The sequence below is a fragment of the Calcarisporiella thermophila genome (assembly GCF_041956535.1).
Source record: "Calcarisporiella thermophila strain CBS 279.70 unplaced genomic scaffold VTP21scaffold_12, whole genome shotgun sequence".
NCBI classification, from domain to species: Eukaryota; Fungi; Calcarisporiellomycota; class Calcarisporiellomycetes; order Calcarisporiellales; family Calcarisporiellaceae; genus Calcarisporiella; species Calcarisporiella thermophila.
The window spans coordinates 246,142-259,651 of record NW_027192202.1 but is presented as its reverse complement, the minus strand read 5'-3'; the positions used below and the strand labels follow the sequence as shown (position 1 = coordinate 259,651).

At 45.9% G+C, this 13,510-nt stretch overlaps 8 protein-coding genes across 8 annotated transcripts; 3 read left to right on the top strand and 5 right to left on the bottom strand.

The window, feature by feature from the left end:
* Positions 1-162: 162 nt before the first annotated feature.
* Positions 163-2,242, bottom strand: VTP21DRAFT_1619 (uncharacterized protein; the record flags this gene model as incomplete). The annotated part of the gene is made up of 8 exons (XM_069391726.1): positions 163-1,024; positions 1,093-1,295; positions 1,378-1,470; positions 1,543-1,660; positions 1,741-1,817; positions 1,908-2,003; positions 2,094-2,153; positions 2,225-2,242. The coding sequence occupies 8 exons, from the start codon at positions 2,240-2,242 to the stop codon at positions 163-165; spliced, it is 1,527 nt and encodes a 508-aa protein (XP_069250956.1).
* Positions 2,243-2,371: 129 nt separating this feature from the next.
* On the top strand, positions 2,372-2,768 carry VTP21DRAFT_1618 (uncharacterized protein; the record flags this gene model as incomplete). The annotated part of the gene is made up of 2 exons (XM_069391725.1): positions 2,372-2,599; positions 2,679-2,768. 2 exons carry the CDS (start codon positions 2,372-2,374, stop codon positions 2,766-2,768), a joined length of 318 nt encoding a protein of 105 aa, XP_069250955.1.
* Positions 2,769-2,874: 106 nt separating this feature from the next.
* On the top strand, positions 2,875-5,711 carry VTP21DRAFT_1617 (uncharacterized protein; the record flags this gene model as incomplete). The annotated part of the gene is made up of 6 exons (XM_069391724.1): positions 2,875-3,073; positions 3,151-3,276; positions 3,352-3,503; positions 3,561-4,397; positions 4,460-4,588; positions 4,659-5,711. The coding sequence occupies 6 exons, from the start codon at positions 2,875-2,877 to the stop codon at positions 5,709-5,711; spliced, it is 2,496 nt and encodes an 831-aa protein (XP_069250954.1).
* A 477-nt stretch (positions 5,712-6,188) lies between these two features.
* Positions 6,189-6,713, bottom strand: VTP21DRAFT_1616 (uncharacterized protein; the record flags this gene model as incomplete). The annotated part of the gene is made up of 3 exons (XM_069391723.1): positions 6,189-6,272; positions 6,338-6,412; positions 6,480-6,713. 3 exons carry the CDS (start codon positions 6,711-6,713, stop codon positions 6,189-6,191), a joined length of 393 nt encoding a protein of 130 aa, XP_069250953.1.
* A 223-nt stretch (positions 6,714-6,936) lies between these two features.
* Positions 6,937-8,458, bottom strand: VTP21DRAFT_1615 (uncharacterized protein; the record flags this gene model as incomplete). Its single annotated transcript, XM_069391722.1, has 5 exons — positions 6,937-7,221; positions 7,290-7,538; positions 7,608-7,770; positions 7,844-8,123; positions 8,182-8,458. The coding sequence occupies 5 exons, from the start codon at positions 8,456-8,458 to the stop codon at positions 6,937-6,939; spliced, it is 1,254 nt and encodes a 417-aa protein (XP_069250952.1).
* Positions 8,459-8,686: 228 nt separating this feature from the next.
* VTP21DRAFT_1614 (uncharacterized protein) lies at positions 8,687-10,075 on the top strand (the record flags this gene model as incomplete). Its single annotated transcript, XM_069391721.1, has 5 exons — positions 8,687-8,773; positions 8,842-8,914; positions 8,982-9,350; positions 9,421-9,918; positions 9,990-10,075. The coding sequence occupies 5 exons, from the start codon at positions 8,687-8,689 to the stop codon at positions 10,073-10,075; spliced, it is 1,113 nt and encodes a 370-aa protein (XP_069250951.1).
* A 251-nt stretch (positions 10,076-10,326) lies between these two features.
* Positions 10,327-11,298, bottom strand: VTP21DRAFT_1613 (uncharacterized protein; the record flags this gene model as incomplete). The annotated part of the gene is made up of 3 exons (XM_069391720.1): positions 10,327-10,647; positions 10,726-10,820; positions 10,890-11,298. The coding sequence occupies 3 exons, from the start codon at positions 11,296-11,298 to the stop codon at positions 10,327-10,329; spliced, it is 825 nt and encodes a 274-aa protein (XP_069250950.1).
* Positions 11,299-12,294: 996 nt separating this feature from the next.
* VTP21DRAFT_1612 (uncharacterized protein) lies at positions 12,295-13,331 on the bottom strand (the record flags this gene model as incomplete). Its single annotated transcript, XM_069391719.1, has 4 exons — positions 12,295-12,964; positions 13,025-13,099; positions 13,173-13,234; positions 13,305-13,331. 4 exons carry the CDS (start codon positions 13,329-13,331, stop codon positions 12,295-12,297), a joined length of 834 nt encoding a protein of 277 aa, XP_069250949.1.
* Between the last annotated feature and the right edge of the window lie 179 nt (positions 13,332-13,510).

The window sequence follows — 13,510 nt, the reverse complement described above, 5'->3', positions numbered from 1 at the left end:
TCTTCGTTTTTTTTCTCTCTAAGAAACATACATAAACACTACGGAAGAGGCAATTTTTCGGAATGAATATTAAACAACAAATAAAAAGGAATAGCTTAATGAAGAAGAAGTAGAAGAAGGGGGAAAAAAGTTGTCGGAGGAGAAAAGGGGATGCAAGACAATCTAGTGATCGAGGATCCGCAAGTTTCCGCTGACCACCTTGTTTTCGAGGATGCTCCCTGCGGGAATGTCGATTCTTTCCCCGTGATTCGCGACGATGATGACGGTCCCCCGGAGCGTCACGCTGCTTCCGAAGGTCACATCGCCCGTCACGGTGAGATGGTCGAGCTCAAGAATGTGCGGGGGAGATTGGAAGCGGGAGAGGAAGTGGTTGACTTTTTTGAAGTGGTCGCCCAATTTGACAAGTGGTACGTTGCCAAACATCCGCTTCGGGTTCATCACCAGTTGTCCGTGGTTAAGGGAGTAGAGATCGGAGGTGATCAGGAACAGGTCGGAGGTGGATTTCACAGGAAGAAAGCGGCTACGGGGCACGTTCACTCCGTGTGCGTTGTGGAAGTGTTTGATTGCAGCGCCGACCGCAGTCTCCAGCTGAATGACCTTGATTCCGCCCTCGGTTGTCTTGTGGTTGACGATGATCTCCAGATCGAGCTCATTCGCCTCCATGACTCGCTTGATAGCCTTGAGGTTCATCCATAAGTTGTTGGTGTTGAAAATCTTGAATTTCTTGATGGACTTGAAATCCTCGACATGCTCCGAGGGCACTTGCGCAATTTCAAGCAGGCGGACGTGCCCCTCGTAATCGATCAAGGTACCACCCTTAATGTCTGCTTTGGTCTTGTCGGTAACCTCCATCAAAAACTCCGAGCCGGATTCTACCATATGGTTCAGGATTTTAACATCGACGGTAGCCCCCAAGTTGTCGACGTTGGACACGAAAAGATACTCTTTGCCCTCGGCAATAAGTTGATCGAGAAGGCCGGAGTTGTATAGAGATTCAAAAAGATCACCGTGGCCAGGCGGGTACCTAAGATGAAAAAGCAGTGAGTGCATTCATGACAAAACCATCCTCGTTCGGAGCTTGCCACACGTTACCATTGGCTCACATCAGCATCGGGAGAGCGTGGAATTGGCAGGAGGGAGTCTTTGTTGATGCGGGGGTGTCGACTCTGGTTGAAGGTCAAGAGCTCGAGATTATGGCTTGCGTATTTTTGGACGATACGTTTGGTTTCATCGTCAGTGTTGAATGAATTCATCAGAATAAATGGCACATTGACGTTGTAGGTCTCGTTAAGGAACTAGGAGGATGGCAGAGGAAGGTTAAGGATACACTATGACTCCCCTTGTTTTTTTTATCTAAAAGAGATCAGGATTTCATACCTCGATTTGTCTCACACTGAGATCAAGAAAAGTCATTCCATCACGTACTTCAATAGCCGATTTAGGACCTTGGCAACCCATGGTCGTTCCAAGCTAGCACAAGAGATTAAATTAATAAGGCTGAACTCGTCAGACCACATCGCGGTATGATTGAATCATCCTTACCCCGCCGTTCAGCTTTAAGACGGCAAGTTTATTCAAGGCGTCCGTATTCTCAGCCTCGGGAAGCTCGTTGTACGGAATAATTTGTTCCGGGCTTGGGCTTTGGATCTTATCCCAGTCACTATTATACGGGAGATAACATTCCGAGAAAATAAGCATCTAGAATGGGAAAAAAAAATGCAATTGGCAATGGATGCATACATCTTGGTGCCCTTTGCGCGTTCATTGAGGAAGCGAGTGAATAGCATGAAGAAGCCATCCATTTCTTGCTTAAAGAACTAACACGTAGAAAAACCGAGAAGAAAAATAAGGCAATCAGGACCTTGAGGATGGAATGAGCGAAGGAAAAGATAAAATATAATTCGTACTTTCTGGGCATTCGGATCCTGGATTTGCGAGACCAATTCGTTTAATTCGTTACGCATGGTTTTCGCGGCGGCAGCAGAAGACTGATTTTGAAAATCCTGCAATGAGAATCACGGGTGTTAATTTCCGGGAAGCAAACGGGAAAGCTATGAAATGAGCAGAAATATCTCGCTGGAAACGAGCCTCACCATGGCTGAGTGCTTGTGAGTTCTCACTCGGCTCTGGGAGTTCTGGGCCGTGTTATTTTGCTAGGAGAAACAAGGGATTCGCGGGTCAGTAATGTGGGATTGGCGCAGGGGCAGAGGGGAGGCTGATTTACCACTTCAAGAAGCGTCATGATGGCGGGGATGATTGGGAGGCGATGAGAGAGAGAAAGCAAGCTCGGCTGGAAAAAAGCTGCGAAAGAAGAAAAGGCGACTTTCTATTTCAATGCGAACCCTCAACTCTAATTCCGGAGGTCATAAAAATGGCGTATCGGGAATTCCATCCCCCCCCAACACAGGGATGTCCAATGGTGACGAATCGGCTCATCTGCTTTTTCCTCGCGCGGTTGTGGTGCGAAATCGATGCCGGGTTTCAACAGCCGACTGATACTTCGAAGACGTTCTCCTTTCTCGACGAATCTAGAAGCTGCGTGGCCCGATCCGGCCCCACCTCCCCCTCGCGCCGCCACCTCTGCCCGGCCGCAGGGCTGGTGCTGCGCTTCGACCCACTTCTATATTAGTCAACTTTTGACCCCTCCCTCTAATAGGAGGTAGTTTCGCTTTAATTAGAAAACACTTGTTTATTGCTGCGCCGCGCATGCACTCGAGACTCCGGAGAAGGGGCTCCTGAGCGGCAAGCACTGGACAAAGAACATCTAATCTAGATATATGACCCCATCTCTTCATCCACTTTCCTTTCCCCCCGCACTTCCCCTTCATTTTTTCTGATCAAAGCTAATCGAGCGCTTCTCCGGTTCACACTTTAATGGATTATCAATCCTCATCACGTGGACCGAGCCCGGCAATGCCCCCTCCTAATTATGATTCTAGTCGCACTTACACTCCATCCCCCAAACCGGGACAGACGGCCAGTTTGCGTGATAGGAACAACGACTCATCTTTCGAAATAGCACGGCTTCACTATGAGGCCCTGCGGAACTACCTTGAAATCGACTCGAGCAGAGGTATTGGATTTCTCGCCCAAATTCCTGTCCATCCTACAGACTACTAATCACATCCCATGCTTCATTGGCGATTTTAGATAACATAGCCAATCAGAGAGCGTCTGCCCGGGACAAACTATCAAGATTGACTAGAAATCAATTTACAGAATTATCGACAGACGTTTATGATGAGTTACAAAGACGTTTAAAGAGCGATAAAGATGGTGGGTATTTTGTCCGAATGTTGACTACTTGACTTTAACATTGATCTTAAAATTGTTGAATCCTTATGGCTATAGCACCATTTCTTCCTGTTCGTAAGGACTTCAACCCTAAACGCAATCAAGCGAGGCAAAAACTGGCAACATTGCCAAAGCAGAGATTTAAGGATTTGGCAACCGATGTATTTTACGAATGGGAGCGGAGGGTCCCAGAGCTAAAACAGATGAATGTAAGATAGCATTATACTTATTCAATATTGATGTGTAATCTAAATGATAACTAGCAGAGTATGCCATCGCCTCCCCCTTCCGATTACCCGTCGAGCCCGCGCTATCCTCAGGAAGCTAACTCTCCAATGCCACAACCTTCGCAAACAGGCAACATTGTGCCAGTGAAAGGAACCATTGATGGCAATTCCGCAGAAGCACCCTACTCTTCTCAGGGTTTCAATGACCCTTCTATGAATCCGATAAAACAACGCGAACGCTCCGGCAGCACATCACAGCGCAGTCGACCTTATCCCGACTACCCTCCGCCCCCATTACCAAATTCACGGGACAGGGAACGAGAACGAGAACGAGAACGAGAAAGAGATAGAGACAGATCGAATGGATCCGTTAGCAGCAACCGGCCGACTCCTAAAGCAAAAGAAGGTCCTGGTGTCAATATGGGCCAACTAGACAACCTTATGACCGACCTGGGCAACATGGTAAATGCAAAGGGCGATGAATATCGCGACTCTAGCTCGGCACCAGGAACCGACCGAGATCGGGAGATTCCTAGCTCTGCAAGCGACTACCGCCGCGGATCGAATCGCACCACTGCTACTACCACTGCCTCCTCGAGTCCGAGCACATTCGGGCGGGACCCTGTGGGCTCGGCGGATTTCGAGAGGCTACGTTCTGAATATGAATCTCGCATCAGCACAATGCGCAGGCGTATCGCTCAGTTGGAAGGCGAACTGGTGGATACGACCGGTGGACGGCGGGAAGGAACTCGACTACAACATTTAGAGGATCAAATAGCGCAGACGAAGCAGCAAAATCAGCAGCAGGCGGCCCGACTTAGTCAATTACAGAATGATTTTGATAAACTGAAAGTGAAATATAGCAGCCAAATTGAGGTAACTCTCCTTTCCCCTCGATGACCGTCTTTGTTTAACTCCAATTTGCCCGGAAATAATAGGTTGCAAATGATGTGCGACAGGAGGCCCAGTCACTCTTGGAGGAGATTAAGGAATTGAATCGGAAGAATGAAGAGTTAAAGTTAGAGAGAGACAAGGATGTACAGCGAATTATTGAGCTCAAGCGTGAGGTATGCAGGGCAAGCGATATATTGACCAAGATGAAACATCCAACCTATTGAGTCTTTTTCTCGTTTTTAGGCAGAGGATTGGCAAATCCGTTATGAAAAAGCCAAAGATGAGCTTCATTCTCATCGGGAGGACAATGGTGACAGATCAAACCGTAGTGACGGCAGCAACCAACTTCTTATCGCGACACCAGATGGGGTAATTGAGGAGAGCAAGATGACAGCATATCGGGTCGCCGTGGACGGGCTTATCGAAGCGGGAAGATCGAGCGTCTCGACGGAGGTTTTGATTGCCATGAAGTCCATCGTAGTGTCCTGCAAATCGATCATAGAGGACGTAGAAAATTATGAGCATACCACGGACGAATCCGAAGACGCGCTGTACTCTCAGAAACAACAGTTGAGCGTGGCTTTAAGTGGGTTAATGCGCGCTGCTAAAATACATGCCTCGGGCGGAGGGGGCAAGGACAGCGAGCTTGTGGCTGCTGCCGGACAGTTGACCGTGACGGTAGTTGACCTCGTAAAAGCCGTGGGAATGTGTCCTTCCCGGGAAAGCGACAATAAACACGGGATGGACCATAGTCGAGGTATTGCCGGCGATGCTAAGCAAAATGAGTCGATGCGAGAGGACACGAGCTTTGGGATGAGCATGGCGATGGGCGGAGCATGGCACTCGGGTCCTAACGGGCATATGCGCGACACCATGGCCTCCGAGGTGGTCACGAATGTATCAGACAGCATGGATGATCTCCCCATGGACGATCTTAAAGCGTACCTTCAAGCGCAGGCGGATGTCATTGTCCAAGCCATTCAGACTATGCTCAAGTCGCTGCGGGCCTCTTCAGGTGATCTGCGCGAGACGATCGATGATCTACTGCAAATCGTGGTGAGGACGGTTCGTGTATCGCGGCGATGCTTTGAACGGGACGCTGCGCCCTATCGTGCGCGTGGCGAGGGAATTCTCGCAGAGCTGGATGAACGCATTGAGAGGCTAGCCGGGTTACAGCGTGAGATATTTGCGTCAGGGAACGGGGACATAGACGATAAGGTCGGAAAACAGCAGCTAGCGGGCGCCTCGTTTGAAATTGCAAAGTATACTAAAGAGCTAGTGGCGCTTGTAGAGTGATCATTTCGAGCAGGCTATATATAATTTATATTTTTTGATTTTCTAACTGCTTTTTGAATGGATACCATTGATTTATTCTTATACGATCCACAACTTATTTTATTCTTATTTAAGCAAAGAAAACCTGTTTAGTCTACTGAAGGATTATCTTGTAAAAATATCAAGTTTATTTTTATTTTTAAAATGGTGCTTCATTACTATTTCTTGCTCTTGGTTCGATCTTCAGCACGTTGGATACTATAGTCCCAGCTTGCATCTGACAAAACTCAGTGAATCGTTTTATCAGCCTGGCTTTCATTAAAATGTAAGGTGTCTCTTAACTCTCTTTTCAAAAAAAAAAAAATCCAGTTACAAGCTATTTTAAAACGCTGACCATGGGAGGGAAAGAGTCAAGTGATATATATATTGTAAATTTTACAAAGAGAGCAAAAACATACAAGTTTAATAAAAATGGAATATGTATACCGTCAGTGTAGTCTATGTGGCCTTGTTGTTCTTGAGCTTGTGGAGCTTGGCCTTTCCTTGCTTCTTCTTCAACCGCTTTAGTTTAGCAGCCGAAACCTTTTGACAAAAAATTCCAGTTTTAGTATAAATGAAAGGGAGCGAGTGCACAGCCGTATACCAACCTTCTTTGCAAGTTCCTCCATGCGCAGACGCTCCTCCTCCTTTCTCTTGCGCTCCAGGCGTGCCTGTCTCCGTTTCTTGAAAAAAAAAAGAAAGTAGATTATCAAAATCTCAATTAACTTGAAACATAAGACAAATGCATACCTCTTTCTCTGCTTCTGTTTCCTCCTTGATCTCCCGCTGCATTGCTTTAACGATTTCCCTTTGCTTTCGCTCCTCACATCGTTGCTCCCAGGTTTTGCGCAGGGCCTTGGGCATCTGAGTCCGTCGTACGGCGGTTTTTGCAATCTTCCAGCTCTTGCCTGATATGCGGGAAAGCGGAGCATTCTTGGGCTCGGCGCTAGAATTGGAGCTTGTAGCGGGCTCGGTTGAAGACATTGTCCTAGTATCTGCGCAGAACTTGAATGGTATTAAGAGAAAGGCACTTTATGTGATTTAGGTATTATTATAAAATAATTAAACAGTCACAAATAAACAAAAGACTATAGATCTAAAAACGTTATTATGAGATATCTTCTGATTAAGGGAGATAAATGAATGACTATACAAAGACGAAGGGGAGAGGGTGAAGGTGAAGTAATAGTTATAAAAGATACATTTGTTATGGCCAAAATTCAGCTATGCAGATGGAGTGCGTTCGCGAGTCAAACACGGCATAGCGCGCCCAGTCAACGTCGGCTAAGAGGGGAAGTACCGGCACAGGGTAATTTCGAATTGCGAACGTGATGGGGTGTGGAGCAATACGATGGATCCCATAGCGAGAGAGGAGAGTCAACCATGAGTTGTATTTGGCAGTAGGCTCTTCCAGAAGAAGAAGAGCAGCAGAATATCGCCATCCGTTGATCATTTCTATAAGATTGCCGGAATAGGTGTACTCGTCCGATTTCTACAAGAAGCAATGTAAGACTTTTTATCCATACTGGACCCTTTCGATGCAGCACATGGATAGTATACCTCAATGGAATGATTAGATAATTGATATTGATAGATTTTTTCTTCCGTAAAAGCAAATACCAAGTCTCGGCACATTTGAGTATGGGGGATTAGATTAGAGCCTAGAGATGGCCGGTAGGTAGTGCTCCATAGTTGCTCACCGGTCCTTACATCAACCGCACGCACTGAAAATGGTGGCGTATTATAAGAAGAGTGGATATAGAGCACGGAGTCGAAAAAACTAATTTGACCTGGGCTTAGGCGTAAATTCTAGTAGGTTCAGAGTAAAGGGGCCAGCTCGTACCGATAGTCTGCTCAATACATGGTAAAAAAAGTTACCCCTAATCTCCACACAAGGCATCCGGTCTCCATGCTCCATACGTTCACGGCTTCCCCTGCGCAATATACAATATATTCTTCACTCATCCCCAGGTATGTCTGGTTGAAGAAAGCACCATCGAACTTGTAGCAAACTACCCCATGTTTCGCTAGCACCAAGCAACTAATAAACCAAAACAAATGGGGGATAGATTTCAACACTACTTGATAGTTACAAACTGCATTTCGCTACTTACATTTCATTTCCACCGACCGCAATTAGATATGGAGTATCAGAGTACTTCTCCGTGCTTATAATATCCAAATGCTGGAACATGAAAGGGGAAGTTTTTTGGAGGACAATGTAGTCCACGCACGTATGCGCATTCTCTCCTCTGCAAACAGCCGCCATTGTAAGCTCCCAAACTGAGATTCTTCCACCCGATGAGAGCGTTGCAAGATACCTCCCGCTCAGCCGGAATGCACATATTGTGACGAAATCTTTCATTACAATTGTATGCATGAAGGTACACTTTCCTATCGATAGATGAATAAGAATATATTTTCGATGGGAGCGGCATTATACTCGACTCACCCGTCTGAAAATTCACTCCTCTTTCATATACTCGCTTACACCTCTCTTCCCAGGTCAGCAAGCTGGAATTACGTGCACAAAAGCCTTCAAACTCAGCAAGCGACAAGTGCCCATCGGTTATCGCAAATCGATAAAAAATGCTACGCCAGAGTGTTGGTGTGCGTGTTAATGCGTTCCAAGCACGAGATACGAGTCGGGCATTCGCGACGTCAGTGGGAGAGAGTTTCTCAAGAATTTGTATCGAGATTTCGGCAGGAAGAAATGCGAGGATATCCATGTTGGTTAGTCAATGGGAATGGGAAACTGCCACTCAAAAGAACAGTGATTGACCCTCATCATGCAAAAAAAAAAAAAAATACCAGCGAGAACATAAGAAGAGAAGAATGATTATGGCTCTCTTGGCTTTTGTGACTGTATACTTAATGGAAATGAGCTCAGTGACAGCGGGGCTTTAAACTACGAGTCCACCTTTCATTCTCCTATCAAGACGATTATAGTGCAAGACATGTCTGGTGATCCAAATGAGTTCTCAACGCATGTGGTTATTCGATTACCATTTGCTCGCCCACCTGGATTCGAAAACATGACCATTGTAAATCGGTTCGCCATTTTCTCACCCCCTTTTTCAAAAAAGAATGAGTTTTCTCTCTATACTTATAGATAAATTGGACAGAAGAGCATGCTCAACAGCTATGGCACATTCTTTCGCAACAAAAGATGCAAAACATTGACTGTAAGTGCTCAGTTTTATTGCTCTTCTTTTCCCAATCCACGATAACCTCGATGCTTCATCTCATCAGGGCAACACATCTCCCGGCTCCTGAACGTTCCCTCTCCTTTCCTTATGCGTTACGCTGCTTTTCTTTATGAAAATCAGCTCCGTGGCCTTCAACATCGTCTCCATTCCTCTAATACTACCACAACATCTTTCGAAAATAAGCAAGTCCGCTCCATCTCTGCTCCATCTCCTCAATTGGGTGGCCCCAGTGGAGTTGGGGTTGGAAATAGTATGGAGCAGGCAAGCATTAGTTCACAGGGAGGTGAGGGGTATAGATCCTCGTTGCTCACAGCATTTGAAATAAAGCGCTTTTCACGAGACAACGGAGGAGAGAAAGAAAAGCCAAATCGCCAAAGTTTAGTAGTAGAGTCGGGAGAGTGGGAAGCGAAAGGTATAGGAAAATGATCGAATAGGACACATCCTTCACTTTTATCATTAAACTCTGGTCCGGTTTTTGGTAGGGCAAAACAACCAAAGCAGATTGCCATCTACCTATGCCAATACTTTTTCTCCAATACGACAATCCGCAGCATCCACTTCTCTCGAACTCTCCGCAAAACCACCATCATCACTCCTTCAAACCTCGACTCAAAGCCATGGGAGCACAGGACTGACACGCTCTCGCTCTGAAATCCCAAGCCACCTTCAGATGCCACGAAGTCGCGACGAAAAGGTAGTCGAGGAGAAGGACCTGGGAACCCAAGCAGATATTCCGACTGAAGAACTGGAATCCGGAGTGCATCGACTAAAGTTCGAAGAAATGCCAGCATTTCTCCCGATGCGATATGAAGATCATGAAACGGTGGAGCATGGGCAGGTAGAAAAAATAGGAGAAAACCAAACAAAAACCGAAACACCCTCCTATACTGGAGGAAGGACGGGAGGTGATGGCGACGTCGGGTCAAAAGAAGGCGAAAGCGAGAAAAACTCGATAACTTCGTCATTTAGCGATCTTTCAAGTAAGTTTTGCAGTTGGAAGGGGTTTTCAACCTCTTTTCTGGGCCATTTTAAACATCTTTATCTCTTTCAGGTTCTTCATTGACGCGCTCCGCAATGGAGGATGCCTTTCTTTCAAATTTCAATTCCAAGCTTGCAAATAGCTCAAAAAGAATTTGAGTGCATTTTTTTTTGCGTTTCTCCTCTTTATGTGTATCTATTTATTTTTGTTTGCCCGTTCTTCATTTAGGCAACGACACTTTAGCCCCCAAGCTAACATAGAAATATTAGTGGAATGGAGTATAGACTATTGGGTGTTACCAAGAATTGCAAATAAAATTAAATAATTCAACACAAAACAATTTAAATGGGAATGCTCATGCAACAGAATAATAAGACAAATAAACGAGCATAGTCTAATATCAATTAAATTAATCGTCCTTTACGTGCCGCTGCTTAGAAATTTCAACTAGAGCCTCGGTCATCACCTCTCTTGTCTGTTGGGTCAATGCCTCCACATCGGCCTCCGTCTTTCCAGCCGTCTCAATCGGGGGAAGCACTCGCACCCGGATTGTACCCCCTGGGAACCATCGTGACCGGCTCGAGTATGCCCAGCTGTAGTTTTCCACGACTACAGGAATGATAGGTGCCTGTGCCTGAACCGCCAGGTGGAAGCCACCCTTCTTGAAGGGGAGAAGCGTGTTTTCCTTTGAGTGTGCGCGGGTACCCTCAGGGAACATGAAGACGCTCAGCTAGCATGAACATAGTTAGGGTCAGCGAGAGGAAGGGGGTGACAGCTCGGTGACACATTTATCTTGGCAAACATTTACCTTCTTTTTCTTCATGGACTCGGCAGCCTTAGCCATGTTCTGCAGTGCACTCTTCGTATTCTTGCGGTCAATGAAGATAGCCTGGTTCAATAGCACTATCATGAAAGTTAGCAATGACATGTCAAACCCTAAATAAAATTGGCAAGATAAAAGAAAACGCTTACAAAACATCCCCAGGAACGGATAGTACTTCAGCACCTTTTTGACGACTATTGAACACTGGGTTGGAAATAGAGCGCCGAGCAGCATCACATCGATAGTTGCTTGATGATTGCAAAGGATGACGGCAGGCTTCGTTTGTTCCAACAGATCACCCGTATCACCTACCACCTCAAATTTCAATCCAAGCAAGTAGCTAGCTCCATAGTAGAATGCCCTCCCCGTGGCCCAGTTGCCATGGCCAGGCTTGCACAGAATCCAGCACACAATAGAGATGGGGAGACTTAGTGCGCTGAAGAATCCCACCAGGGCAGCAAACAGAATTGATTTTAGATAGAATTGGGCAGTGCGAAATCGATAGAGCATTCTCAAAGCCAGAAGGAGGAATGCAGCCAAGACGAACTTAAAGAGCATACTGGCAAAATCGGCGACGTATTCTGCTGTGGAATCGGTGGAAACCAAACACTTCGCCGGGCTACAGCAGTCAGAGCAACCTCTCGGTTTAGAAAGAAGCAAACATCCGAATTAAGAATTTTGAACAATAAGCGAGTTTGCGAAAATAAAGCGTTAGCACTCCGTCAAATTTGATCCGATATCCCCTTGATTGGTCACGGTCGCTGCCGTGACTACTTCACATGAAATTTCAATCATGTCTAATAGCTGAATAGACTTCGCAATTGGAATCGTTGGGAAACCTGATTTGAATAAAAATCCAAATCTTCCAACGCGGCTCTTTCATAGTTTCCCTTTTGATCCATCTACGCCTCCTCTTGGGAGAATATGAGGTCATCTGTGTTTTCTACAGATCAGTTTACTTGATTCTGCACAGAGAGGATGTTAAGACTTACTATTTTATAGTTCTCAACTCAATGGAACCACCAATCGCCTGTGTGCTATTTTAATTTCAGATTGCCACAAGATAAACGCGGCATGAACTTATATGAGGAATTTGCCACTATGGTTAACAAGTCGCCATCGTTAACATCGCGAGAGAAGCTCCGAGCTCAAGTTGCTTTTCATGCAATCTTAAGAGCTAAGCCCACTATTACTTCGTTACCCTACTCTAAGTCTAAGCCGGCTAGTATCCAAATGAACTAGGGCAGTGGAAGTGAGGAAAAGTGAGGCTTTGACTTTCCAAGAGGGAAATTTCCCATGTCTCTTACGCTGATGCTCGCACACTTAGCACCGTTGTCTGGCCACTATATAACATTCTATCCCAAAAGATCAATTTTTTTATCTTTCTACGTATTCTCCGCTAAAAATAGCCAAATGATTGGATTCAACATCCCAAGAACAATCATGAAAGAAAATAAATCCTAATTCATTTTACACAAAATGGAAACAAAGTAAAAAAAAAACCTCTGAAAAATGAGAGAGAAAAAAAGGACTCTCGTAGAGCATGTGCGTGATTTAATATTCTTTTTTGGATTCGTCGAGCGACAGCCCTCCTGGGCCCATGTTCGCCAACAAGAGCAGCCCGCCCACGATGGAGAGGGTTTGGAAGAAGTCGTACTTGAGGAAATCGCGCTCCGGGTGCGAATGGTGGACCGACCACCAATTGTTAACGAGCAAGTTGAACACCGATAGGAAGAGCACAAGGAACGTCGCACTCCACTTCGCTTTGAATCCTACCACAACCATCACGCAGGCGCCCAATCCCACAAGCGAGACCAGCACTCGCAACAGCGACCATTCCCCGTGGAACACGAATCCCAGAAACAAGAAAATCAGAAGCACACGCCCCGCAAGCTGGAAGTATTTGCGCCTGTCAGTCTCTGAGAGCGTAGGCAAAGCGGCAAACATGCGACGGCGGCGCGCAAAGGAGTCCGACAACACCATGAGCAAACCGCCCATGACTGACACGTTACGCAAGAAGAAGGAAGGCTCGAATAGAAGACCGTACCCAATGGCCTGTGCTACCACAACGCCCAACAACGCGCCAACGGCAATCTCGGAGTGCTTTTTTGCAACGACCATGGACGAGCACGTAAGCATAGTTACGACATTCAGCAGCAGGAATATATGGCTTATTCCCCAAGGAAAATGGCGATGCTTTTCAAGGTAGTACAGTTGATCAGACCTTTAAATCAGATGAGATTAGATGGTTGCCATGCAGTGAATAGAAGAAGGTAGTTCTCACCATTGGCTGAGTATACGCAGAGAATCCTCATAAAATGTGCAGACGATAAGCAAACGCCCAAGACCGGGGAGATACCTGCATCCAGAAAGTTAGATATGAGTACAACATCGATTAATATCGCGCAGATTTTCAAGGAGGCTCTACTTACGGCTTGAGGGGGGTGCCTACTTTATCGAGCAAATCTTCCGCCTGCGACGTGACATCTTTCACCTATAATCAAGCAGCGTTAGTACTACGAGCATGAGGCGAGATGTATTTCAAAAGGTGCATGGAAACTCACCTGCGTTTTCCAATCATTGGATGCCATGATAGCAATATTAGAAGCTCTATCCTATTGAAAATGGACTGATGGTAAAAAAATAAAACCCTGGAGGTGCGGAGAAGCGATCAATTGGGAAAACTAAAGTGATACGAATAAGCCCATTTGAGAGAAATCCAAATCGACTAAATAAGGGTTATTGAAACAAGATTAACAACCTGCTTCAC